The sequence below is a fragment of the Diorhabda carinulata genome, chromosome 7 (assembly GCF_026250575.1).
Source record: "Diorhabda carinulata isolate Delta chromosome 7, icDioCari1.1, whole genome shotgun sequence".
Taxonomy (NCBI): domain Eukaryota; kingdom Metazoa; phylum Arthropoda; class Insecta; order Coleoptera; family Chrysomelidae; genus Diorhabda; species Diorhabda carinulata.
Genome location: NC_079466.1, coordinates 12,665,461 through 12,692,684, shown reverse-complemented (window position 1 = coordinate 12,692,684; position 27,224 = coordinate 12,665,461). Strand labels below are relative to the sequence as shown.

At 31.6% G+C, this 27,224-nt stretch overlaps 2 protein-coding genes across 5 annotated transcripts; one reads left to right on the top strand and one right to left on the bottom strand.

Moving 5' to 3' along the window:
* The first annotated feature begins 396 nt into the window (after positions 1 to 396).
* On the top strand, positions 397 to 9,344 carry LOC130896132 (DNA fragmentation factor subunit beta). 2 transcript variants are annotated; one of them, XM_057803942.1, is made up of 5 exons: positions 397 to 664; positions 1,778 to 1,995; positions 2,048 to 2,294; positions 3,732 to 3,999; positions 4,983 to 9,344. In XM_057803942.1, the coding sequence occupies exons 2-5, from the start codon at positions 1,810 to 1,812 to the stop codon at positions 5,338 to 5,340; spliced, it is 1,059 nt and encodes a 352-aa protein (XP_057659925.1). In that variant the 5' UTR covers positions 397 to 664; positions 1,778 to 1,809; the 3' UTR covers positions 5,341 to 9,344. The 2 variants fall into 2 exon arrangements, with proteins under 2 accessions (XP_057659925.1, XP_057659926.1); XM_057803943.1 differs by lacking the exon at positions 397 to 664 and adding an exon at positions 1,408 to 1,534.
* Positions 9,345 to 9,979: 635 nt separating this feature from the next.
* On the bottom strand, positions 9,980 to 27,203 carry LOC130896124 (TATA-binding protein-associated factor 172). 3 transcript variants are annotated; one of them, XM_057803924.1, is made up of 25 exons: positions 26,919 to 27,203; positions 26,532 to 26,582; positions 25,295 to 25,536; positions 24,561 to 24,701; positions 24,337 to 24,494; positions 23,377 to 23,575; positions 23,145 to 23,320; positions 22,829 to 23,073; positions 22,391 to 22,779; positions 21,954 to 22,298; positions 21,104 to 21,276; positions 20,557 to 20,980; positions 19,948 to 20,158; positions 19,718 to 19,887; positions 19,384 to 19,658; positions 17,234 to 17,460; positions 16,966 to 17,171; positions 16,749 to 16,905; positions 15,949 to 16,118; positions 15,669 to 15,887; positions 14,062 to 14,462; positions 13,788 to 13,993; positions 12,138 to 12,356; positions 11,576 to 12,067; positions 9,980 to 10,248 (listed from the first exon to the last, which is right to left on the bottom strand). In XM_057803924.1, coding segments are annotated over exons 2-25 (5,460 nt in total). In that variant the 5' UTR covers positions 26,546 to 26,582; positions 26,919 to 27,203; the 3' UTR covers positions 9,980 to 10,247. The 3 variants fall into 3 exon arrangements, with proteins under 3 accessions (XP_057659907.1, XP_057659906.1, XP_057659908.1); XM_057803923.1 differs by having other exon boundaries at positions 9,980 to 12,067; XM_057803925.1 differs by having other exon boundaries at positions 9,980 to 12,067; positions 24,561 to 24,698.
* Positions 27,204 to 27,224: the final 21 nt, after the last annotated feature.

Below are 27,224 nucleotides of genomic sequence, written 5' to 3'. Positions count from 1 at the left end.
ATTACATAGTTTAGATACGTAAAATGGTTACCAATTAAGAGAATTTATTTAATTGAATAATCATATTGTTGAAATAAACGATATCAATAATATCAGTTTTATTATCGCATCGATTATTGAATGAATCGATTCTTTTGTTTTCTTCTTACCCAGTATGTTTATTTCTTTGTGTTATTGTGTGAATAAAAAAATTGTAGATTTAAAGTGTTTTTCTAGGAATGTAAGTATATTTCAACACATTTTTTATATCTATAACCTTGAAATTATATCCGATAATAGCTAAAATGCATAACAAATTTCTGTTCTGGTAAATCGATCAAATCATAAAATATCTTCAGTATTGAATGTTTGCACACGTGTGTAATTGATTCCGTTCCAACCCTAACTAAATATATCGTATTTATCACCGCCTCTCCGGACCGAATTTATGGATTTTCCGAGTTATCTTTAACGCATGCTCCGGGTCGGCTATCCCGGAACAGGAACTTTGTACAGAGAAAGGGAAATTCATCTGACAATGACATTGGCCTAAATGTTTCGCTCTTATTTTAACCCAACGAATCGGACTTGCATTTAACTGCACCTCGGTAACAACTAGACCCCAGTTTAGTTCGAAATCTCGTCCTGGTAAGATCCAGATTCTGTCATCGGTTTATATCGTCGCGTAAGTACTTGGTTCATTTTTCAAGGTCGTTAATAGTTTTCTTGTTTGCCTAGGCTTTTTCATTTTATACGAGGGAATATATGTTTTTTATAAAAATGTTTTATATAAATAAATACATTATAGTACGATCTGGTAAATTGAAGACGATTTTTTGTGTATAAATTCCATTATTTTCTATTTTTCCATCACTATGACCTTTTCTTTTAACCTGTTTCGCGGTTTTCAATCGATTTCTAGCGACTCCGCAATTAATTCGTCGCCTAGGTCATGTCAGTAACTTTTAAATCATTTCAAGACCATAATTTTGAAGTAAAAATGAATGTATTCAATCTCAAAACTATATTTATTAGAAATTATATGTGTCAATTATATTAAGACAGTACTTTGTATAATTATTTTACCGTATTTAAAAAAATATTTTTTTATGACATGAACACCATTTTTTAAAAAAGTACCTTTTACAATACCCTACTGCTACACCACTGCTTAATTAAACTTTGACATTATGCCAGTTTTTCGTAAACATCAAAATTTGTGGTAATGACGTCATGAATTAATATCATTGATTTACTCTGAAAATATATTGCCTAACACATTATCTCGACGTCATTTTAAATACTTTTTACAATTTTTATATTTTTAATGACGTATTTGTAATGAAAATGACGAAATCAAATTGTAGTACCAATTAAGTTGTCACTTCGTACTTAGATGTTATCTATGGTTAAATTACAGTACAAAATGGCGTTGGACGTGTGACGTCATTACCGGTAGCCACAATACTCGTAAAAAGTTTTGAACTTTTCTTTTTATTTCATAATTTGCAATGAAATGTGAATTTCTCCAGTTTTTTTTTTCACAAATAACAAGGTTAGCATATATTTTAATATTTTTTTAATAATTTTTCTATTCCCTTACTATGTTTTATGTTTAGATTGTTAGATTTGGAAAATATTTTTTTACTTGAATATAACTGTATATTTGGTTAGTTTTTCGTAAGTTTGAAGTACTGGTTTTACGTTTCTTCTTAAACACTCAATTTATATATAATTTGATCTATTTTTCTGTTATTTTTTTTTTCATCGTTGTCGATTCACTCACCTTTCTTCGCAGATTTTGAATAAAGCTATTCCCTACAGTAAACTATGACCACTACGAAAGGTTTCAGAGTAACCGACGCAGATAGAAAAATCCGCGTCGGTATCGCCGTCAAAAATCTAGTAGAACTCAAAAAGAAAACAATCGACAAATTCAAACTTAAATTTTCTCCTGGACAAATAGATTTCCAAACGACTGACGGTACCATAATCGAAAACGAAGAATATTTTCAGGTAAAACAATATTTTTTTTGTTAATTTGTTTAGTACATTTGATATTTTGAAGACTTTACCTGCGCAAACTTTATTGATATGGGTGAAAGTCGGCGAAAGAGCCGCCACGGACGCCGAGATTCTCTACAAGACAATAAGGGAAGTTAACGATGAATATTTAACTGCGGGAGAGAAGGTTCAAGAATTTTTTACTGAAAAAATGAAAAATAAGGTGCTCAAACTCGCCGAGGTGCTCAAGGGTTTGGACGCTGACAAGGGCAAATTCAGCACCAAAGCTGATCATCCGGAATGGTTCGAAGGTAAATATTTTTCAAAAAAGTTGAGTTCCATTCCATTACAGCATTTTAATTTGAAAAAAAAATGTTTTCTAACGATTTTGTGTGATATACGTCACGGTTTATATTCCGAGGTTGAAAAAGTTGATTATACAGGGTGTATTTGCATTAAAAATTGGCAATAAACTGGGTTTGTTTGATGAGAAAATGAAATTTCATTTAGAAGAACGTGGATTGGGCTGCAGATTGAGGATTTTACATTTTTTCTCATCATTATCAAATTTTTGACAGTTACAACACTCCCGTGTAAGGATAAGATTCAAATTTGACCGAAAATACCATCGTTTTCTTCTATGGTGGTGCCAAACCACAATTTTCCAATTTTGAAATTGAAATTTCACATGTGCCAGATCAAAATTCTTCATTTGTCCTTTTTTTGCTTTGTTTTTAGGGCATAAACGTAAATGTTGTTCTAGAATTGTTACTTTGTATAATAATTTATCAAAATTATTATTTTTTTGCACTTTTTAATATTAAAATCGGTACAATTACCTAAAACGTTTGCTGAACATTTGATAGGCAAATGCGGCCGATTCTACTACGAAAAACAGTTTATTGAGTCCTCCTGTATAGTAGATTCCGTAAATTAACGTTTTTTGTACTTTTTACCCCTAAAATCAGTGCAATTTTCAAATTAAAAACGTTTTGTGAACACTATTTGAACAATTAAAGCATATATAACTATAAAATACACTCTGTATAGTAAATAACGGAAATTGATGTTTTTTGTTCATTTCCATACTCAAATCAGCACAATAACAAGTATTTTTGGGTAAAGGACGTTTAATAAATATTTTTTACATTTTAAAATGTCTACAAAGAACAGTTTATTGAGTCACTCTGTATAGTAAATTTCAATAATTAGTATTTTTTGCATTTTTTACTACAAAAATCAACACAAATTAACGTATTTTTGAGTAAGGGACATTTGGTAAATATTTTCTAAACAATTTCGGTAAATTCGATTACAAGAAATTGTTTATTGAATCACTGTGTATAGCAGATTATAAAAACTAGTATTTTTTGCTCTTTTTCAACTAAAAACAGCACAGTTATACATTTTTTGAAATCAACAACTTTATTGAACATTTCATAAGCAAGTACGTCAAATTTGATTACAAAAAATAATTTTTTCGGTCACTCTGTATAGTAAATTATTGAAGTTGACATTTTTTTTGTACTTTTTACTCCTAAAAACTATGAAATATGAAAAACTCCTAAATTTAACTATGAAAACTTTTTTGGGTCACCGAGTATACCAATGCAGTTTATTACCGGAAACAATAATTTTTGAGGTTAGGTTATTTCGTCTAATAATCGTTTGGAGGGAATAAATTTTTGTTGTTTCATTAAAAAGAAATATTGTTTCTCAAACGGATGTAAAGACGTTTTGATGCGTAGGGTTAAACACCAACGCAAAAACAAAAGAGGAATATATGTTCAAGAGGGCGCAGGATAGAATTAGGTCGTATTTCTACAAAACCAAAGACGAATTGAGAAACAGAAACGATTTACCGCGAAATGCGGTTAACGATCTGTTTCTCGAATTAGACGCCAAATTGAAATTGAATAAATACCACGGATGTTATTTCGATAGGGCGAGCAGTCGAAACGACGATGACATGAAAAGCATCTGCAACAGCGAAGGGACGTTCCGGTGTCAAGGCAGGTAAGATATATCGATGGTTTTAATAACGCTTCTTCTTCTTTTTTTTCTTTTAACTTATCGATTATTCTTATAACAGTGTTGCCAGAGTTGAAATAATTTTCTTTAATGAGAGATTTTGTAGTAAATATATATACATGATTTTGATTATTGTTTAGTTGACGCTTCTTCTTTTTTAAATTTTATTTACTTCCAGCATTGTTGCCAGATTTAGGAAAAATGCTTATTTTTACGGTTTTTGAAGTATAATTACGTATAAATCAAATTGTTTTTTGTTATAGTAGACGATACGTGATGTTGATTTGTATTTTATTCGAAATTTCTTCTTTTTCAAGTTTGTTCGATGTTATTTACCTCTAGCAGTGTTGCCAGAATTAAAAAAAAAATCTTTTATTTGACAGATTTCGTAAGCAAAATTACGAATGCGTGATATTTTCATGATTGCTACAGTTGACGCTTCTTCTTTTTTAAACGTTACTCAATGTTGCCAGATTTAAAATTTTTTCCTTAATTTTAGGAATTTTGTATAGCATAAGTGAAACTAATTATCGTTTTGTTTGACGCTTCTTCTTTTTTAAATTTCATCGATGTTATTCACCTCTAACAGTGTTGCTAGAATTCCAAAAAATTCTTCAATTTGACAGATTTCGAAGTAAAATTAGGAATACGTGATTTTAATTATTGTTCTTGTTTCTCTTTCGATTTTTTTGTGTTACAACGTTGCCAACCGCAATTATAAATGTATAGTGTTATATTTTTCATAAAAACAATTTATTCCAACTTTCACCCTGTATTTTTCCCACAAATATGAAACGCGTCTTGTTAATCGATTCTCGTTAAAAATAAATCGATATCTCGATTGGTTCCGGAAATATACGATTTTTTATACAGGCACGTCAAATTTTTTTTCAAACTTGCGGATTTGTTTGTCACATAACTCGCGAAAAAAATAAACTTCCCCCCTTAACCCCTTTTTTCAATTCCAGATGGGATAGGGAGCAATGTTTATACGCTCCGCGTCACAGCATTAATCCGTACAACAGCAGGGAATCGCGTATCGTATTCCAGACTTGGAATCTCGATCACAACAAGGAACGTTCGCGTTCCGTTATCCCTGCTGTATGTGCAGCTCTGCGCGCTTCTGATCCTTCTGATAAGAACGTTGAGATACGCTGCGATCTTATAGAAAACGAAACGACGACGACGCCAAGGGATGCGCGCCTCGACGTCAAGGCCATTTATAATGATTTATTCACTTTGAAAAATTTGAAAATCGTACATATTATTTGTCACGATAAGGGCGTTCATCGTACCGCCAAAGCGGGTCCTTATCTGTTGTACTGAATTTCGTTCGAAATTTTGAATTTTTTGTCCAATGAACAAAGGTTTTCAACTCAGATTTCCATCGGGACGCATCGATTTGCTTGAAATTTCGATTCCGCTCCAACTAGGGTTTCTAGTAGTACCGTTTTGGAGCCTTTTGAATGTTTCCCTTTTGCTTCAAAATGTTTTTTTAATAAAAATAAATGATTTCTACTATTAACCTCTCAAAATTTCGAAAATTTATTCCGCCGTTCCTCAAATGAGGAAACAACTACTTTCCTGGCTAATATTTCGACTAATATTGAAAAACATCTTCTCTAAAGAGCGCGATTCCAATCGCAATTGCGAGCTATCGGCGAAAAGATCGATTGACATCTTCAATAGAGATGTAATTCAATATTCGTCGAGGCATTAGCCAGGAAAGTAGTTTTTTTCCTCATTTGAAGAACGACGGAATACATTTTCCAAATATTAAGGTCGGAATTACGAACAAAAAAACGCATTGAACGGCGTTGTAATTTCTCGACGTTTTGTCTCCCATTTTGGAGACATTATCAAGAGAAAGGTGGATTATACTGTGGTTATTCGTTCATCGATATCCTAACCTAACTCAATAACTGCTGATCTTGAGCTAATAAATTAACCAATGGATTCCCAGACCATATTAGAGTTGGTACATTTTGGGATTTAATTTTGCCACAATCCCACAACGAAAACGATCATAAACTTGATTTTCTGGATGGTTCAACTATTATTATACCGAATTTTGACAATAAGGGGTAGCTTTCACCCCTTGATATAATTTGTACATGGGAAAAGGTTGCGTTTACCCATTCGTCTCGATGAAATTTTGATGTGATACCATATTTTTACCAATATTCACTGGACTAATTGAAAATGGAAAAATTTGTTGATTTAAATGACGTGCTGGCGCGTCTTCGGTTGTCAAACCGTTCGAGTTCGTGAATTAATGGTTTTAAATCGAATGAAAACATCAAATTATTCAGGACCGAGGTATTGACAACACTGTAAAACATTTTCCCGCTCGAAGTTTGTTTTCGGAAATTCAAAGTAGGTGACATTGTTAAAAGCTCGATACTATCGAGCTGGTCTCGATTAGATTTATTCTTTCAAATTTTCTACTCGAAAAATATTTTTTTACCCAAATTTTTCTGCTATTTTTTGAAAATTATCGTGTAAAAAATATATATTTTGTTAATGGTTATCTATACTATTTCGGGCCAAAAATCGAAATATAATCGTTAAAAAGAGGATCAACCTATTTTTATTATATACAGGGTTGAAAAACAAAAAAATCGACTCCTATTTCAATTTAAACGTTTATCCAACTTGTAATTGTTCCCCAACCGTTTTTTGTTTCTGTTTACATGTGTCATAATGACATAAAAACATCAAATTTCTTCTAACCAAAAATCTATTTCCCTCAAGAAAAATTTTAAACGGATTTAGATCCGGTGATGTAGGAAGCCATCTAATTTAACTATTGAAACAAAACTCATTCGGTTGAAGATTTCTTTAACCAAATTTATCGAATTTTATATTTTACGACCGAATTTTGTGATTTAACTGTTCAATTTCAAATTTGACAAAATCTTGGCCCGAAATAGTCATATAGTACAAATTTATATCAATCGGAACGAAGTATTTGCCAACTTTATTATGAGCGTGTTTTCTTTGTGGGATTGTGGCAAAATAAAAACCAAAAAAAACTCGTAAATGAGAGTTAGTACACTTCGGTTTTTAATTTTCCCACAATCCCACAACGAAACACTCATAAACTAGCTGACAAAGAATTCGTTCCAAATCATATATACGCTAGCTAGTTTCTGAGCGTTTTCGTTGTGGGATTGTAGCTAAATTAAACACCAAACTGTACTAACTCTAATATATGTCCGAGCTCTCGAAATACCAATGTATTTATCATTTAGATAGAAATTGTGCCGTTTTAAATTTCGTTGTTACTTTTAAAAAATATCAAATTCATCTATTTCAAAATTCAATTTTCAAATTGAACCTTGAAAGAACTATCAAAGTTATCGATTATCAATAAACCCAGAAATATATTAGAGTTAGTACAATTTGGTGTTTAATTTCACCACAATTTTATTACAAAAACGCTCATAAACTAACTGGCAAAGACTTCGTTCCAATTCATATACACGCCAGCTAGTTTCTGAGCGTTTTCGTTGTGGGATTGTGGCAAAATTGAACCCCAAAGTGTATTAACTCTAATATATGTCCTTATTGATAATCGATAACAATTTCGAAAGCTCGGAAATATATTAGAGTTAGTACACTTTGGTGTTTAATTTTGCCACAATCTCACAACGAAAACGGTCGTACTTATACCCATTCGCACTTCTTTCAAACTCCTATATAAAATGTATTCCAAATGAGTTACAGTTATCGTTATCGTGTATATTGTTAAAATTATCCCATCAAATTTCGGGATAATAAAAAAAAGATGAAAATAAGTATATATATGAAATGCTTATCAAATATTGTGATTAAAAATAGATATGACAAAAAACGGCTTTACGCAATCAATTGTTCGCTTAAACGCAATAATTAGTACTTATATATATAATTATAGATAACTTGTTGAAAATATTGTATATTTTTTCGAAATATACCAAAATTAGTTACAAAAATATCGTTACTTTACCTGTTGGTGTTTAATTCCTCTTGATTGGCTTCGTTTTAAACTTTGTCGTCTTTTTTTGAGGATATTAACCTTTACTACTCGTTTTCACATTCGTAACACAAGCTAGGAAATTTTATTATCCCCAACTTGCTTAAAATTGCATATAATCACAAAAACATTAAAAATTTATTGTTTAAATTCCATAGTTTGAGAATAAAACGCTAATAAATGATGTAATTAATTTAACGTTTATAATCGGCAGCCATTTTGTAAATCTTTATAATAACGTCAACAACTAAAACCACAATGATCCTTAGATAATTTACGGGAAATTAAAAATTTTTAGTAATATTTTCAATTGGAGATATTTCTTAATTTGTAATCTTGAATTATCGTTTGTAATAGTGTTTTTTTAATCGTTTGTAACTACTTTTTGAACGTTTTTATGATTCATTTTAAGACGATTAATGACAGATGTTGCCACGTTGTAATATTTTTCCCGTTATTAGAAAATGATATTATAATACAGACTATATTAAATTGCACCAATACAAAAGAAGATTAATAATTATTAAAAATAAAATATTTATTTATCGGATGTAAATGGGATACTATAAAAGAAACAAGAAATTTTAATATGATTACAAGATATTATCAATTTAAATTTTACAACAGTGTAGAACTAGATCACATATCACATGAACCAATGTTTAAGATGTAATTTTCCTAACAATTTTGATTACATTTTGGATATTTAGATTTTGTTCACTAGCTGCAATTGTCACTACTAGTGTCAAAATACTTATCTTCGTTAAGGGTTTAAATTTTATATATTTTATATATAAGCGCGGTAAATTTTAAATTTTCGATTATTGAATTTTAATTTTGGTATATTTCTTTATTGAAATATATATATATATATATATATATATATATATATATATATATATATATATATATATATATATATAGCGTAGACGCTTTTGAAGTAGTTAAAAAACATTGAATCATTATAGGTTGTACAGGAACGATACAGGGTGATCAAATGTACAGAAACAGATTTTATTAAAAAGTGAAAATGTTTCTGTATACTAAAAAAATATTTTAAATGATATATTTTTTCTATACACATAGTTTTTTGCGTATTTTATGCGATATGTAGAATTTTTTTTATATTCTTATATTCGTTATCAATATAAAAGCATTATTTTATTAAGACACCCTGTAGCTAAAATCATATCAACAAGAACTGTTAGTTGTAGTGTGACCCTAGTAGATTGTTATTCTATTTGCTGACTGAATCAAAATATGACTTTTTGATGTACTGACTATTTAATAAAGTTGAAAATATTGAAACACATGTATATTCGTATTATTTTACCCCTTTCTTGATATGATTTTCGATGTTTGATTATGTCAAAAATGACTTTTCGGAAGGTATTTTAGTTATAAAAAATAAATTTCCCAACTTAATTTTCTCGAACAAATCCTTTTCCAATTCAAATTCGATAAAAAATTATTTTTCGAATGTAATCACACTCAAAATTAGCAATTTTGATATCCAGTCAAAAAACAGCGTCATTAATGATCAATATTTTTCTCAGTGTAGAAAACAATCGACTATTATCATTCAATAGAATCGATCTACGCTATCGTGACAACTATGGATGCCAAATATATAATGCACATGCGTACAACAAACAAAACTGCTTTTAATATATATATATATATATATATATATATATATATATATATATATATATATATATATATATATATATATATATATATACATATATATATATATATATATATATATATATATATATATATATATATATATATATATATATATATATACATATATATATATATATATATATATATATATATATATATATATATATATATATATATATATATATATATATATATATATATATATATATATATACATTGATTTCAGTATTGCCAAACGTCAATTAAAAACAAAACTAAATTTTACTTAACATTTATTGCTTTCTTTTCAGATACAATGTAAGTTACAAAAGGATTGCATTTTTGTATATTTTTTTTTCAAAAAGAAAAGGATAAATGATTATAATATTAAATTAAAATAAAGAAAATGATGAAAATTGATGTTAATATTATTAAATAGTTCGAATGAATGATGATTTTAAACAATGCAAAAGACAAAAATAAATAAATTCTTTGGTACTATTTCCACAGACCCATTTGTTACCTAATTATTGCTTCTAATTATTCTGAAAATTAAAAACAAACAAAAATTACACTGATAAAAATTTTTTTGCTTTGTTCCAATTCGATATGAGATCGAATCGAATTTTGCGTCACATACCAAAAGTCGTGTCAAGGTCACGAGACTCGTTTTCCCGCTACGAATTCCATTTTGAGTTCTACTGACACGGTGACCTACTTTCGAAAATTTTATAGGTCACTAGAACGGGAGCCCCGGAAAGACCTACTCCACTTTTCATAAAATTCTATTTGATCTAAGTTTGCCTTCAATCGATTTTAAATATTCAAAATATACAGAATGTCCCGTATAGTAGACAAAAAGATTCTTATGAGGTCGTAATAGAATCTACAGAATGTCCCATGAAATTATGTTAATCTTGAAAATATTTCGATTATTTAAAATATACAGAACGTTCCGTAAAGTAGACAAAAAGATTCTTATGAGATCGTAATAGTATCTCATGTCCCATGAAATTATGTTTATCTTGAAGATATTTCGGGTCGATTTCGATTATAAATAATATACTGATTGTCCCGTGAAAATTTTCGAGATGTTTTCAAGTTTCGATTTTAAATATTCAACATATATAGAAAGTCCTCCAAGAAATTCCAAAGATATTTTTCATATTTTCCAATGGTTTTCCGTTAATTGAAATATACAGAGCGTCGCGTGAAAAAATCCCAGAATATAAAAAAAATGTATTTCAAATCTATTTACGATATTTAACATGCACAGATAGTCCCATTAAAAATTTCAAGATTTTTTTCATTTTTCGATATTTCTAGTCGATTTTCATTATTTAAAATATATAGATTGTTTCACAAACAATTCCAACGATATTTAAAAAATATTTCGATACTATTTTCAATATTTCAAATATACATAGTCTCCTGAAAAAATCCAGAAATATTTTTCATAATTTGAAGACATTTCTGGTAGATTTTGGAAATTCAAAACATACAGAATGTCCCAGAATAAACAACAAATTTTATCGACTTTAGATATGTTCCAGGTCAATTTTGAGTATACAGAATGTCCCATTGTATCAAATCAAAAGATTTATCGAAACTCGAACGCGTTTGAAATCGATTCAAAAATATACAGGACGTCCCATGAAATAAATAACGAATTCAATTGAAATCGAAGTCGTTTTAGGTCAATTCTGAATAATTAGAATATACAGAATGTCCACAGTAATACGAAACCAAGAATGAATAACGAATTTTATCGACATTAGACATGTTCCAGGACAATTTTGAGTACACAGTATGTCCTACCGCACCGTCCCGTAAAATATTCCAAAAATTCCCAAAAAAAAAGTTAAAACTCACCATTCCGATGTCAATTTGGACATAAATTGCGACAGATCGTATTCGTCGTCGTACTGTTTACAATCCCACAATTCCGGCAACGAATCCAAAACGGCTTTGATACCGTTAGAATTTGATTTGGCGTTAGAGGCGGCCGTATCGACGGCGGCGGCGTTCGACGCCGGTTTGTGCGAAAACAGATCCAACAATTGATCGGTGCCCATAGTTTCCATTTGACTGTTTTCGCTGCTTATAACCGTATTGGCGGTTTGGAGTTTGAATTTCTGCAATCCCATGATCTTTTCCTCCAAAGTGGCTCGAGTGATTAATCGATAAACGTTAACGACTTTCCTCTGTCCGATCCTGTGCGCCCTGTCCATGGCTTGGAGGTCCTTCATGGGGTTCCAATCGTGTTCGACGAATATGACGGTATCGGCGCCGGTCAAGTTCAATCCCAAACCGCCCACTTGGGTGGTCAATAGGAGGACGTCGATCGAGGGATCGTTGTTAAACCTGTCGAAAGAATCGATCGTTAATCGATTATTGAAGAATCGATAGAGAATCGCCACGCGATGGAAATTACCTTGTAACGACTGAATGTCTTTGTATCGGCGGTACGGATCCGTCTAATCTCAAATAGGATACCGTCGGCATTATCTTTTTCAATAGGTCTTCTTCTATTATATCTAACATGGCTTTCAATTGACAAAAAACTAACGCTCGATGTTGATTTATTACAATGTCCGTCGATTCTTTGTCGGTGTTGTCGTCGACGCCTATTCCGCAGTCTTGTAAAAGTTGCCTGAAATTTTTTTACATTTTTAGATCGATTCGTGAACAATTTTCGCGGAAAAACGCGTTTCGGGATCAAGTGACGGAGAATTCGTGAACAATTTTCACAGAAAATTGCGTATTAGAAATAGTCAAGAGGAATTGTGAACAATTTTCACATAAATTCCGTAATCGAAGCGGTCAAGAAGAATCTTAAACAATTTTCAAGGAAAATTCCGTATTTGAAGTGCTCAGTAAAAATTGTGAACAATTTTCACAGAAAATTCCGTATTCGAAGCGGTCAAGAAGAATTGTGAACAATTTCCACGGAAAATTACGTTTCAGGATCTCATATTTTGAAGAAATCATCTACAAGTTTCAAGGAAAATCGCGTTTCGGGATCTTTTGATTGATAATTCGTGAATAATTTTCACGGAAAATTACGTTTGGAGATCAAGTGGCAGGGAATTCGTCAACAATTTTCACAGGAAACCGCGTTTATATAGTAAATAGAGACTTTGTAAACAATGTTCACAGAAAATTCCGTATTAGAAGCAGTCAAAAAGAATTGTGAACAATTTTCACGGGAAATTCCATTTTAGAAAGAAATTGCCTTTAGATATCATGTGATTGTGGAATTAACTTACTAGAAATTGCATTTCGAGATCATTGTGAATAGAATTTGTGAACGAAATTCATGAGAAATCATTTGTCGACCATTTTCACATAAAAACACGTCTAAGAATGATATAAGGACGAATTCATCAATATTTTCTCAGGATATCACGTTTGGGAATCAAGTGCGGAAGAATTAGTGAACAATTTTCACGGAAAATTGAGTTTCGGGAATCAAGCAGAGATTTTGTGAACCATTTTCATGGATCAAAGAATTTGTGAAAAATTCTCATGGAAAACTGTGTTTCAGAATTTTTTATCGGAAATTTCGATTCGAGATCGAAAACAATTTTTTCGAGATAATGTTTACAAAAACAATATTCTTGATCTCAAAATTAATAGTGGAAAATAAAATTGTGAACAATATTAAACAATTAGTTCAATTTGTAAACAATGTTCATAAACGTTCAACTGATAATAGATAATTGAGGAAAATATAAAAAACGAATTTGTAAACAATATTAAACTTTCAGATCAATTCGTGAGCAATATCAAACTTTCAGATCAATTTGTGAACATTATCAAACTTTCAGATCAATTCGTGAACAATGTTAATAAAAATTCAACACATGATAGATAATTGAAATAAAATATCAAAAACGAATTTGTGAACAAGATTATAAAATTCAAGTCAATTTTAAACATTTAGATTAATTCGTGAACAATGCTCATAAAAATCCAACGATTTAGATAATTGAAGGCAAAATTTGTGAACAATATTAGAAAATTGAGATCAATTCGTGAACAATTTTCACAAAAATATCCACAAAACCGTTAGAAAACTCACTTGAGAGCTGGCAATTTAGCCGAATGGTGAATTTCGTCCAATTTGGAATTTTGTTGTTGCAATTTCGCAATGAACTGTTGATAGTGGGGATGTGAGGGATTCAACACCAATTTCGGATGATTGCAGACGTTCTGTAGATAACGTAGCGCTTGGAATATGTGAGTGCTGTGAGCGGAACCGGAAGTACCGCCGGAAGATATGGATTCCTGAAAATAGACCATCAATAAAAAAAACCATCAAATTCACTCCCCCTCCCCCCGTAATAACGAATTACCTGTAAAGTTTGATGAGCTTGACTTTTCGAAAAGTCCTCGTACAACTGTTCTTGCAAAGGACTCAGTTCGCAATAATAATCCTGAGTGATTTTCGGTGGTAGATCGTCCAACACGTCCTCCTTCATTCTTCTCAACAGGAACGGCAGGACTTGTCTGTGTAGAGCCTCCATCGCCAATACGCCGGCTTCTTGTTCTTTCGGCGAACATTTCGGATCTCTGCTAGCCAATATCGGACGGGAATATCGTGCCGTGAATTGTTTTTCCGTACCTAAGAAACCCGGCATCAGGAAATCGAACAGGCTCCAAAGTTCCAACACGTTATTCTGAATGGGAGTGCCACTCAAAATCAACCTATGATTCGCGACGAGAGCCTTGATGGCTATGCTCGTCCTAGTTTTACCTTCAATTGTCAATTAAACGGTGTTATTTCGGTTTAAAACAACTTGTGGATAGATTTTTCCGAAAAAATCCATTTATGAACGAATTCAGATCAATTTGTGAACGAATTATCATTAGTTTGTGAACGAATTTTTAAGATTGGGACTTTCAATCGGTATTTCAATTTAAATGAACTTGTGAACAGATTTTTCCGAAAAAATCAATTTATGAATGAATTTAGATCAATTTGTGAACGAATTTTTAGGAATGGCACTGATTAAATGAACGTTATCAATGTTATGGCAACTGAAATGAGCTTGTGAAGAGATTTTTCCGAAAAAATCAATTTGTGATCGAATTTAAATCAGATGGTGAACGAATTATCATTGGTTTGTGAACGAATTTTGAAGAATAGAACTAATCGAATGAATATTTCAAGCAGTATTTCAATTTGAATAAATTTGTGAACAGATTTTTCCGAAAAAATCAATTTGTCAACAAATTATAATCAGTTTATGAACGAATTATCATTAGATCGAGAACGAATTTTTCAGATTGAAACTAATTAAATGAATTATGAATGAATTTAGATCAATTTGTGAACGAATTTCTAGGAATGGCACTGATTAAATGAACGTTATCAATGTTATGGCAACTGAAATGAGCTTGTGAAGAGATTTTTCCGAAAAAATCAATTTGTGATCGAATTTAAATCAGATGGTGAACGAATTATCATTAGTTTGTGAACGAATTTTGAAGATTGGAACTAATCGAATAAATATTTCAAGCGGTATTTCAATTTGAATAAACTTGTGAACAGATTTTTCCGAAAAAATCAATTTGTGAACAAATTATATTCAGTTTATGAACGAAGTATCATTAGATTGTGAACGAATTTTTGAGATTGAAACTAATTAAATGAATATTTCAAGCGGTATTTCAATTTAAATGAAGTTTTGAAAAGAATTTTTCCGAAAAATTCAAATCTAACCTAACCTTAAAATCGAAATTAATATCGACTCGCGAACAGATTTTTATGAACTTGTGAACATAGTCACAAACGTCTGAATAAATGCACATAAATTTGTGAACATATTCAAATAAACTTGTGAACAGATACAAAAAAAGCTTCTAAATCAGGATTTAGATGAAAATGTAGTTAAAAATAAAAATAGTGGGAATGAATGTTACAATGGATGATTACAGGGGCGGATTGATATGTACATACCGTTTTTGATGATGTGTCCTTCGTCGAGGATAATATAATTCCATTTGATAGTGGAAAAAAACGAGATGTCCTTCCTCACAATATCGTACGAGGCGACAATAAGATTGTACCTCTTGAATTTCTGTCTCAATTTTTCCCTTTCGTTCGGAGATCCGTTATACTGCAAAGGCCGGAGATATTTGTGTTTCAGAAATTTGTCGACTTCGTATACCCAGTGACCTAGAATAATAGATGATAAGTAGATATATTCGAGCGATGACGGAATTGATTGGGGATTTACCTGTGAGGGTGGGTGGGCATATTACCATAGAGGGTAAGGGGGCACAGTCGGGCGATTTGGTTTCCTTGTACTTCTGCTCCCTGTCGTATTGATCCCCCGCCAGGATGCAGATACTCTGGAGGGTCTTCCCTAGCCCCATATCGTCGCAGAGGATGCCGTGCAACTTGTACCTGGATTGATGGTTAATTTTATATATATAAAATATAGAACTTGACAACCAAAACCAACCAGACAATTAAAATTGATCAAATCATTGACATTGACAATTACATTGGTCAAAATTTACCAGTTGACAATTAAAAATGAGCAAATCATTGACATTGACAATTATATTGGTCAAAATTTACCAGTTGGCAATTACAATTGAACAAATCATGGAAATTGAGAATTCAGCTTGCACAAAATTAGGAATTGAAAGATCAGCAGTTACAAAACTTATTATGGAACTTTCTATATTTGTACACATTACACATTAAAAGTTCCAATATCGACACAGCAATAATATGCAACAACATTTTTGCAAACATCGACAAAAATTGAGGTTATGTGAATAAATTACGATCCGTAACATAGTGAACACACTATTTACTATCAAAACTCACAAAAAACTCGTTTTTGTAATCAAATTTTCATATTCAGTGACCGATAAAATTCAAAAATAAACGAAATCGACGAAAAGTGAAAGGGTATTATTGCGTTATCAGTTATTTATGACTACATATTAAAAAAAATGAGGTTAAGACGCATAAAAAAAGTTTTTCGACGAAAAAAACATGAAAAAACTGACGTGACGTCCTTACTTGTTAAGAAATGCCAGCCAATTGACTCCAGCTTGTTGATAACTCCTCAATTGGGCGTCGATGTGTATCGGTACGTTGTAATCCGGTATCGAAGACGGCGACAACAACTGATGCAAAAATTCTCGTTCCTTATCTCTCCTAACGTTCAAAATACTACCTGGAAATCGAATAAAAAAATTAACAAAAACGATTACGGCTTCGTTGTGGCGAGTACCACCTTTGAGCGCTGGCGGTTCCGGTACACCGCCATCTAGAGGCATAAGTTGTACCAAAGTGGCGAAACTGTGAGTACCCATCAATCGAACGCACATATTTTGATCGGACATTCTACCAAGTAACGGTACCACCAGAAGTACCACGTAGGGTATGATATCGAATTTTAATTCTTCTACGATACAAGCGATCGCTTCGACGGCGCCTTGTCTACGGAAAAACCAAAAAAATATGATTCAATACGGTACTCGGATGGTACTAACAGTTATTACCTATCGATATCGCAATCCGTCGCTCCCAATTTCGGTAGTACTATACTGACTACCATCTCAAGTACCCTGACAGAATCTAATTTGGCGAATGTGGCTAAACAACGCGACGCTAGATGGCGTACGGCTCTGTAAGGGTGGGAAAGTAATACGCACAATCGTATGAGAGATTTTTGCATGACGTCCGGTAATAGGGATTTGTGTAAACTCATTATTGTCACTTCCAGGACCTAAAATGCGTTATTCAACTGTCAAGTTGGATTTTATTTGGTTTTTTGTTTAGTTTGGCATATAAAAGTTGGAATGACAATTAAACTTGAACAAATCATGGAAATTGACAATTAAAGTCGAACAAATCATGGAAATTGACAATTAAAATTGAACAAATCTTGGAAATTGATAATTAAAATTGAACAAAAACTCAGAAATTGACAATTAATATGTTCAAAAGTATATAGATTAACAATTAAACTTGAACAAATCATGGAAATTGACAATTAAAATTGAACAAAATAGAAATTGACAATAAATATGTTCAAAAGTAAGTAGATTGACAATTAAACTTGAACAAATCATGGAAATTGACAATTAATATGTTCAAAAGTATATAGATTGACAATTGAAATTGTACAAAAACCCGGAATTTGTCAATTAATATGTTCAAAAGTATATAGATTAACAATTAAACTTGAACAAATTATGTAAATTGACAATTAAAATTGAACAAATTATGATAATTGAAAATATACGAAATGACCATTAAAGTTGAACAAAACACGGAAATCGACAATTAATATTAAACAAATAATGGAAATTGACAATTAAAATTGAACAAATCATGGAAATTGAAAATTATATTGGTTAAAATATACCAATTGACAATTAAAATTGAACCAATCATGGTAATTTAACATTACACTGGGCAAAAGTATATATATACAATTAAAACAGAAAATCATGGAAATTGACAATTAAAATCGGACAAAACTTAGATGTTGACAATCGTTCAAAAGTGTATAAATTAACAAGTAAAATTGATCAAATTGTGGATATTGACAATGGAGAACTGGAACAAAAGTGAAAATTATCATTTAAAATTGAGCTGAACGTCGAAATTTATTATTGAATTTGAGTAAAACGTGGAAATTCACGGTTAAAATTAGAATTGTCAATTAACTAAATATAGGAATTAGAACAAAATGTGGAAATTGACAATTAAATGGGTCAAATTGGCAATTAAACTTGAGCAATCTTTATAATTTGACAGTTAAATTTTAACAAAATACAGATATTGACTACTAATTTCGTCAAAAATGTGGGAATTGACAATCAAAATTGACAAAAATACAGAAATTAACTAACCAATTGTTTAAAATGTAGAAATTGAAAATTAAATTTGATTATTTAGAAACTATGGTTAAAATTTCGATTAAACATGAAATTTACATTTGAATTTTGCATAAAAAATAAGAATTGACAATTAATTTTGACTAATCCAAATAAGAAAATTGACAATTATAATGAACTAAACATGTATATTGACCAGCCAATTGGTACAAAACATATGAATTGACAATTAAATTTAAATAAAACTTGGAAGTCGACAATCAAATATAGTCAAAACGTAATAACTGTCGATCGAATTCCAATAAAACGTAAAAGTTGATAATTCAACCTGTACATTTCCATCAAATTGTCACCAAAATTATAATCAGACAAGCAATTTTCAGCAAAACTCAAAAAATCCATAAGCATTTTTTTCTCCAATCAAAAATGAACTAAATCTGAGAACTCGCTTACTGATATAGACCGTGAAGCCGGTCCTGTTCCAATATGACTTAGAAACTAAAATTTGGTGGACGCGCCCATTTTTTTGTGACCTATTTACTTATTTTTATAGACAATTTCTAAGAACGCCTTTTTGTTTATTTATGGCAAATTAGAAGATTTCCAAGAAATCAATGATTCTGGAAAATTATTATAGTATATATAACGAATTTCTAGCAGCCAGACGGAGTAAACCAAATTATGTATATAAATAAATTAGTGTGTTAAGTGAATAGTTTCGTGATTAAAAACGGTTTAAATAAATAAGAAATGAAATTAAGAAGAGAGCAAAAATAAAATGTCGATAAAATCATTCGATTATATACCTGTAAAGCTCTCAACAGCTTTTCGGCGTCATCGTCTTTCCCCAAATAATCGTTGGCGTCAAAATTAAATGGATCGATGGTCTCCACCAACTGCCCCACCATAAACTCCCACAAAGTAGGCACCGCCGTCGGTAGATTTTCCCCAAAATGCTCGACGATCGCTACGAATGCAACGGTACCGCCCCTCCTTTGCAAAAAATTGTTTTTCTGCGTTTCGTCTTCTTCTTTAAACAATTCCTCCATAGATATATCGGTCGCTGGAGGTCTACCGGGGCCTAAATACAAAAATTATCATCGATAATGATTCCATAGATAAAGTAAAAGAAGAAATTACCTCTTCCGGTGCTATTGCACCGCTTCAGAGCAGCCTTTTCCGCAATCCTCTGTTGGTTATTCAAAGTGACGATGCCATTGTAATTTCCCGGTTTGTGGTACTCCTTTTGCGTCGTCCTGTTGTTGCCTTCGTCGTATTTGTAAATTACGGGAGTGAATTCAGGATCACTACTGAAAAATTAGAAACAAATTCAATGATTTAACATCGAGATTTTCACGTAGACGACGTACTTTAAGCAATTGCACAGTCTCTGGATGATCCTCTCGTTGGGATTATTCTCTCTGGTTCTTACTAAATCTATCAAAATGGCCAAATGACCGGCGGAGATTTTTTGTAGATCTTCGTCACTTTCGTGGTGCAAAGATACCATCAAGGGTTTTATGACTGGGGAAAGTTTGTCCGGTAAGGTGTTCAGCATTACCGAAGCACCAGCCAAAGTAGCTGGAATATACCGATTGAATTATGTATATATCTAATTATAGATTTTTGGAATTTGACATTATATAAGTAAAATAAGGTTAAATTTGTCGGTCAAATATCAATAAAATGTATAAGTTGTCGGTCAAAATTCAATCAAACGTATAAATTGTCGATCAAATTTATAAGTTGCTGGTCAAAATTCAATAAAATGTAAAAATTATCGGTCACAATTCAATAAAATGTAAGAACTGTCGGTCAAACTTCAATAAAATGAATAAGTTCTCGGTCAAATATCAATAAAATACCAACTTTAATAAAATGTAAAAATTGTCGGTCAAATTTTAATAAAACGTATAAGTTGACGGTCAAAATTCAACCAAACGTGAAAAAAAACCCAAAAAAACTTTCGAAATACTCACCCATGGTACTACAACTGAGTCTGGTTTGATCCTTCTTAGTCTGCGCCGACGAACTGTGAATGTTCCGCCTTCTCTCCTCCAAACTTTCCAAAACTTTCGTCTTCAATTTGAAATTGATGAGCGTCTGTTGCGTTTCGGTATTAGTCAGTCGCTCGATTTGTTCTAACGTTAATACGTTTTCGTTATTATCCTCAATGGGCACTTTGTAATGTCGCAACGTTGCCAAAAAATCTTTGGTTTCTTGAGCCAGTCGCGTAAAACTGTGAGCGATCTCGTCGAAATAGAGAAACTCGTTGAGGCAATTGTGTAAACGTAACCTCAATACGTCAGGACACGATTTTATATCCGGATCCGCTTTCGCCCATTCGGCTATGACCAGACCGGTGACCATACGTTGTAGAGCTGATTTCGAATTCAAATGAACCTAAATATCGTCGAATATACGATACGAATCGAAAAAAATAATGATTAATTACTCGATCAAATATAATTTCCATACTTTATAGGTTGAATAGAATTTTATGGAAGAAATCGAATGGTGGCTTACCAATAAAACTTTTACGTAAGAATCAATGGGATTTTCCAAGCCGCTGGTGACGTAATCTATACCGGGTGCTGGTTTGGTGATGTAACGAGATAGAAAACCCAACATTCTGGAAGCTGCGCATCGAACTGGTATGGCGTTTTGTTCTCTAACAAGAGCAGAAGTTGTTTCGATACCTATAATGGAGATAAAACTTTTGTTAAATCGAAGCACGAGATGAAATAATGAAAAATATCGGTCAAAATTCAAAAAATGTACAATTTGTCGGTCAAAATTTAATAAAATGTAAAAATTTTCGGTCAAATATCACTAAAATTAATATTTTATCGGTCAAAATTCAAAAAAATGTGAAAATAGTCGGTCAATTATCTATAAAATTTAAAAATTGTCGGACAAACTTCTATAAAATGTAAAAATTGTCGGTCAAACTTCAATAAAATGAATAAGTTGACGATTAAAATTCAATAAAATGTATATATTGTCAGTTAATTATCAATGAAATGTAAAAATTGTCGGTCAAACTTCAATAAAATGAAAAAATTGTCGGACCAACTTTAATAAAATGTAAAAATTATCGGTCAAACTTCAATAAATTTTATAAATTGTCGGTCAAAATTCAATAAAATTTAAAAATTGTCGTTCAAAAATCTATAAAATGTTAAAATTGTCGGTCAAACTTCCATTAAATGTAAAAATTGTCGGTCATACTTCAATGGAATGTAAAAATTTTAGGTCAATTTTCAATAAATTTTAAAAATTGTCGGCCAAATTCTCATACAACATGAAGATATCGATTAAATTGCAATAAAAATGGCGAATTTCCCTTTCCCAATTTAAATATTTTTGGTCTTACCACCGATAAACATCTTCGGAGGTACGAGAGTATGATCGAAATTATTCAACCCATCATTCTTCTTCCTGTGCGATTTAGCTTGAATCAAATAATTAACGTCGAACGGTATACGAATCGGTTGCATACACAAATACAACCAAACGGTTATGAACGGACAAGCGGCATGTAACAATTCCACTAAACCGGAATTTCCCACCAAATTATACCAAACTTTTTCGGCTACTTGACGTACTTCCGGAATCGGTTCGATCAACACGCGCTGATAAACGTGACGTAGAGCGTCCTGAAGGAGTTGGGCGTCCCAAGATATTTCAGTTCGATCATTCGGTTTTTCGCTCAAAGTGCCTGAAAATAAATACAATTTAAAAAATTTTAGTGACCCAATCAATTAGCCAAAAATTTGACATCTATCAAACGATTTCGAAAAAAATACTCACCCAAAGTTTGTAAAATGGCCTTCCTAACGGAACTGGTGCCGTGACTCAAGAAGGGCCACAATCTGGGTACTACATCGTTCAATGGTTGCGGTTGCAAAAGAGCCTGAGCCTTCGGCAAACTTAAAACGGCCGCCAACAGACCCATAAAACTATTACACGCCGCCGCCAATTCGTCTTGTTCCGAAAGCAGATCCCACAATTTAGTAACCACCTCCGATATACGATTCGGCACCAATTCCGTCATTTTGACGGCAACGGGAATTAAAGAAGAAGCAGCAACGGCACTAACGTCGTCCACAGGATCCGAAAGACCCTGAAGTATAAAGGGAAAACTTTCCGGAAGGAAAATTTCAATCATATCATTACGAACGGCGAGGAGATATTTTAACCTAAAAAATATAATCAAAAAAAAATTGAGGGTGTATTCGACATATATACCCCAATAGTCCGCCGTGTCTGGCTTCCCATTCGTTGTGATCCATCAGTTTCAACAAAACTCTCAAAACTTCGTGACACGTTTCGGGTTTCATCAATTTCACAACGGCGCATAACGCCTGCGCGCACGTTTCCCTTACGGGCGCCACCACCGCATCCGACACGAAATCCCCGAATCGATCCAACGCCAAAACGCACAACAACCTTATAGCCACATCCTCCAACCACATCTCGTGATTAATTTCCATCTAACCATGAAAACAAAACAAAATTAATACCGGAGACATGACAATGACAACCGGATCGGTCGAAACGTTACCTGTCGTCGGGATAAGTAAGTGGCTCTACCGGCGCCGGATCCGTGCACCGACAGAACCTCGCGGAGAGCCGTTGCAGCGCCGTGTCGAGTCTCCCATGCGCAACTGAATAAATCCTGACTCAACTGATCGCAGAACCATTCCAAAGGCCAATCACCGCAATCTCCACTTTCCAAATCTGTCGAAAATAGCGAAAGTTTTCCACAACCGGTCCATCAGAGTAGCTAAACTTACCGAATTGTACAGTACATTCTTCTTTAAGCTCAGTCTTGGTTCTCTTCTTATCCGGTTCGTCCGAACTACTTTCGTCTATATTGTCTCTGGATTTTTGTTTGTGTACCGCCTGTCTAGCTTTACGTTTCGCCCTGTTTATTTCCCTCAGACTGAGTTCTTTGTTTGAAGGACTAGGACATATTATGTCCCGAACGTTTTTCTTTGATTGAAAAACAAAAAATGTCACGTCATTGTTGATCAAATTTCGATGAAATAAGGAAATTATCGGTGACATTACAATTAAGTGTAAAAATTGTCGGTCAAACTTCAATAAAATGTAAACATTGTCGGTCAAACTTCAATAAAATCAATAAGTTGTCGGTCAAATATGAATAAAATGTTAAAATTGTCAGTGAAACTTCAATAAAATGAATAAGTTATGGGTAAAATATCAATAAAATTTAAACAATGTCGATCAAACTTCAAGAAAATGAATAGGTGGTCGGTCGAAATTCAATAAATTTTAAAAATTGTGAAATATGAATAAAATGTAAAAATTGTCAGTGAAACTTCAATAAAATGAGTAATTTGTCGGTCAAAATTCAATAAAAAGTATAAATTGTCAATCAATTATGAATAAAATGCAAAAATTGTGGGTCAAACTTCAATAAAATGTATAAGTTGTAGTTCAAAATTCAATAAATTTTAAAAATGTCAAAATTCAATAAAATTTCAAAATTGTCGGTCAGAATTCAATAAAATATAAAAATTTTCGGTGAAAATTCAATAAAATGTAAAAATTGTCGATCAGAGTTCAATAAAATATAAAAATTGTTGGTCAACTTTCAATAAAATATAAAAAATGAAAATCAACAACAAAATACAGAAAGAACATTAAAAAAACGATTTAACAGTTAAATTCTGTCGAATTGAAATAAAAATATACAGTGAACAATTAAGAAATTCAATATATCTATTTACTTTATTTTGATTTTGAAAATCGCTCTTTCCATCGGAATTATCAATCAGATCTTCATTGGTGAAAATATTCGACGTATCGATCCCCATCTCGGCAGCAATATTCAAACCCAACCTCGCGTTCAACTGTTGACGTTGCCTCGCCATTTTTTCTTTGGAATCTGGAAATTTCCAATTGCACTATAGAAGAAAAAAAAAAAACGATCCAAAATGTTTATTTGACCTACCGATCGTAGCATCTTCTTCCGAATCGAATTCTTTCCCTTCGGAAGCCATAAGATGCGTACTATTTGCCAGTACTGTATGTATATTGAATTGGCTGAAACGTAGTCTTCCAATTCCAGATAACGATTGCGGTTGGTCATCTTCTATTGGAAAAATTGATATTCATCCAAATAAAATCGATAAACTTCGTATTTACGTTCAGATGCATTAATTAGATTCGTAACTAAACTTAAAATGAAGCAGAAAACAAACAGTGTTGCCATATAGGTTAGAAATTCGTATATTTAAAGAAAGTGGGGAAGGAAGGTGGTGGACAAACGACTATAGAATTTGACATATGACAGTTTAAAACGTGTTAACGGGAAATTTTAAATCACGTATCTATAAAATTAAACATATGACAGTTAAAAACGGTTTAATGGTAAATTTCAAATCCCTTATTTATAAAATTTGACATACAACAGTTTAAAAAACGTTTAAGCGGGAAATTTGAGATCACGTATCAATAAACTTTGACATACGAGAGTTTAAAACGTTTTAGTGAGAAATTTGAAATCACATATCCATAAAATTTGATACATGACAGTTTAAAACGTTTCGGCGGGAAATTTGAAAAAGTATATTTATAAAATGAATAAATTCAATCACAAAACTCAATTAATTATCATCGAATGATTATAATTAGTTATTAAAATGAATAAACTCGACTATACAGTACGTCCAAGCATAAATTTACCTGGTTTCAAATCGATTCCATGCGGATTCCATTCGGTTACGTTGGCTACAATAGCTCTAACAGCTTCAGAAGCCGCTATCCTAGTCTCCCACGAAGGAGATCTCAAATAAGTCGATGTTCGCGATAATAATGTTTTCAATTCGTGCGGATACAATCTTTGTACTTCCCCTAATTGTTTAGCAGCCGCAGATCGTGTAGCTGACGAACTACCGGTTTCTAATAGAACGAAAAGTCGATCTAATCTGAAATCAAACGTTTCCCATACTATTGACGCCATTTTCATTACTCATAATAAGCGATTCTAGTGAGAAATCTAGTAACTTTTGGTTTTACAACCAACTAAATGTCAATAGGATCAGCTGGGGTGATTCCGACATTGGTTTATAAAATATTCTAAACGTCTAGCACATAGAAAAACACATAGTAAAAAGGTTAGTTGATGCGAGTGTAAAGTAGGCCATTTTATTACTCATAATTAGCGATTCTAGTGAGATATCTAGTAACTTTTGGTTTTACAACCAAGTAAATGTCAGTGAGGCGTATCTGACGTTCTTATTGGTTCATATCGGCAATGTCGTAAAGGCAAAAGCTATAGAAAACGACAAAACAATATGGAAGATTCATTATTTGCAAAATTTTAATAAATTATCATCTTAATAATAATTCGTAACGCAAAAATATTATTTTTTATTATACAAAACGCAATTTTCAATAAAAACATACCGGGTGTGTTATTTTATATAATAAATGAGAGTAGCTGCGAGGGGGATTTCGAAATTAATAAAAAAACTTTGTTTTATATAATTTTTAGTACTTATCTAAATTATTTCATCAAATAAGTAAAATTCTTCTTGTATATGACTTATATAGGTAACATTAGACACGTTTTAATATTAAAATCACTACAATGAATTAATTCTAATTTTAAATCGACGCCTACGTCTATTATATGACAGCCACTTGTGAATTAATGAATATATATATATATATATATATATATATATATATATATATATATATATATATATATATATATATATATATATATATATATATATATATATATATATATATATATATATATATATATATATATATATATAGTGTTAATTGATAATTTTCGAATAATGTACTAAATATATTAATATTTAGAAAGTATTTGTATCGAAACAATTATTTACTTTCAAATCTAATCAGTATTAGTCATATATTTATCTAAATAATTAATTTAACTTACCTACTAGAACTCATTGTTTACTGAATATGAAACAAAGAACTTTTGCAGGTGCTAGAATTAAAGAAAAAATCGATAAAATACAAAAATTTAAATACGTACGAAAGTGATTTGTCCATATGGTTAATTGGATTACATGTATTAGAACCTACGAATACTTGGCCTATTTTTTTACATTCTAAATTCGTTTTTAAAGATTAAAATTATGCAAGTAATTCAAATATTATTAGTAATAACAAAATTTTCACGATATATTAATGGAATTATGAAGAGTAATAACAAAAATTCCAATTATTTTTTCTTGTTTCCATTTCCTTTTTGATATGATACATTAGATCATATTATTTCACTTTTATTTATATAAAATAGCATTGAGAAATTTCTACTTACCGATTAAAACGAAATGTCATTTCACGTTTGACATCGCGATATATTTTCTAAATCTAATTAACACTTTTTTCAAAGAAAAAATTGACAAATACTTTTTTTCATATGCAGATTTAACAGAGGGGAAGTTCATCATTCAGCGAACAAATTTATACTGACAGCCATGATGTCGATGAGCGCGACTTAACAGCATTAGTTAATTCTGATTGGTCAAAAATATAACTCGGCTGCTCAATACAGTATCATAAAAAGAATAAATAATACATTAATTTCTATTATTCTTGACAATTGATTGAAAAAAATATCTAT

Coding starts and splice junctions, on each gene's coding strand:
- LOC130896124 (XM_057803923.1), bottom strand. Junction 23,321..23,376: donor AGAATGTACTGTACAATTCG/GTAAGTTTAGCT, acceptor TATTTTCGACAG/ATTTGGAAAGTGGAGATTGC. Junction 16,906..16,965: donor GGAACCGCCAGCGCTCAAAG/GTGGTACTCGCC, acceptor TTCGATTTCCAG/GTAGTATTTTGAACGTTAGG.
- LOC130896132 (XM_057803942.1), top strand. CDS start 1,810: ATGACCACTACGAAAGGTTTCAGAGTAACCGACGCAGATAGAAAAATC. Junction 2,295..3,731: donor TCATCCGGAATGGTTCGAAG/GTAAATATTTTT, acceptor TTTGATGCGTAG/GGTTAAACACCAACGCAAAA. Junction 4,000..4,982: donor ACGTTCCGGTGTCAAGGCAG/GTAAGATATATC, acceptor TTTCAATTCCAG/ATGGGATAGGGAGCAATGTT.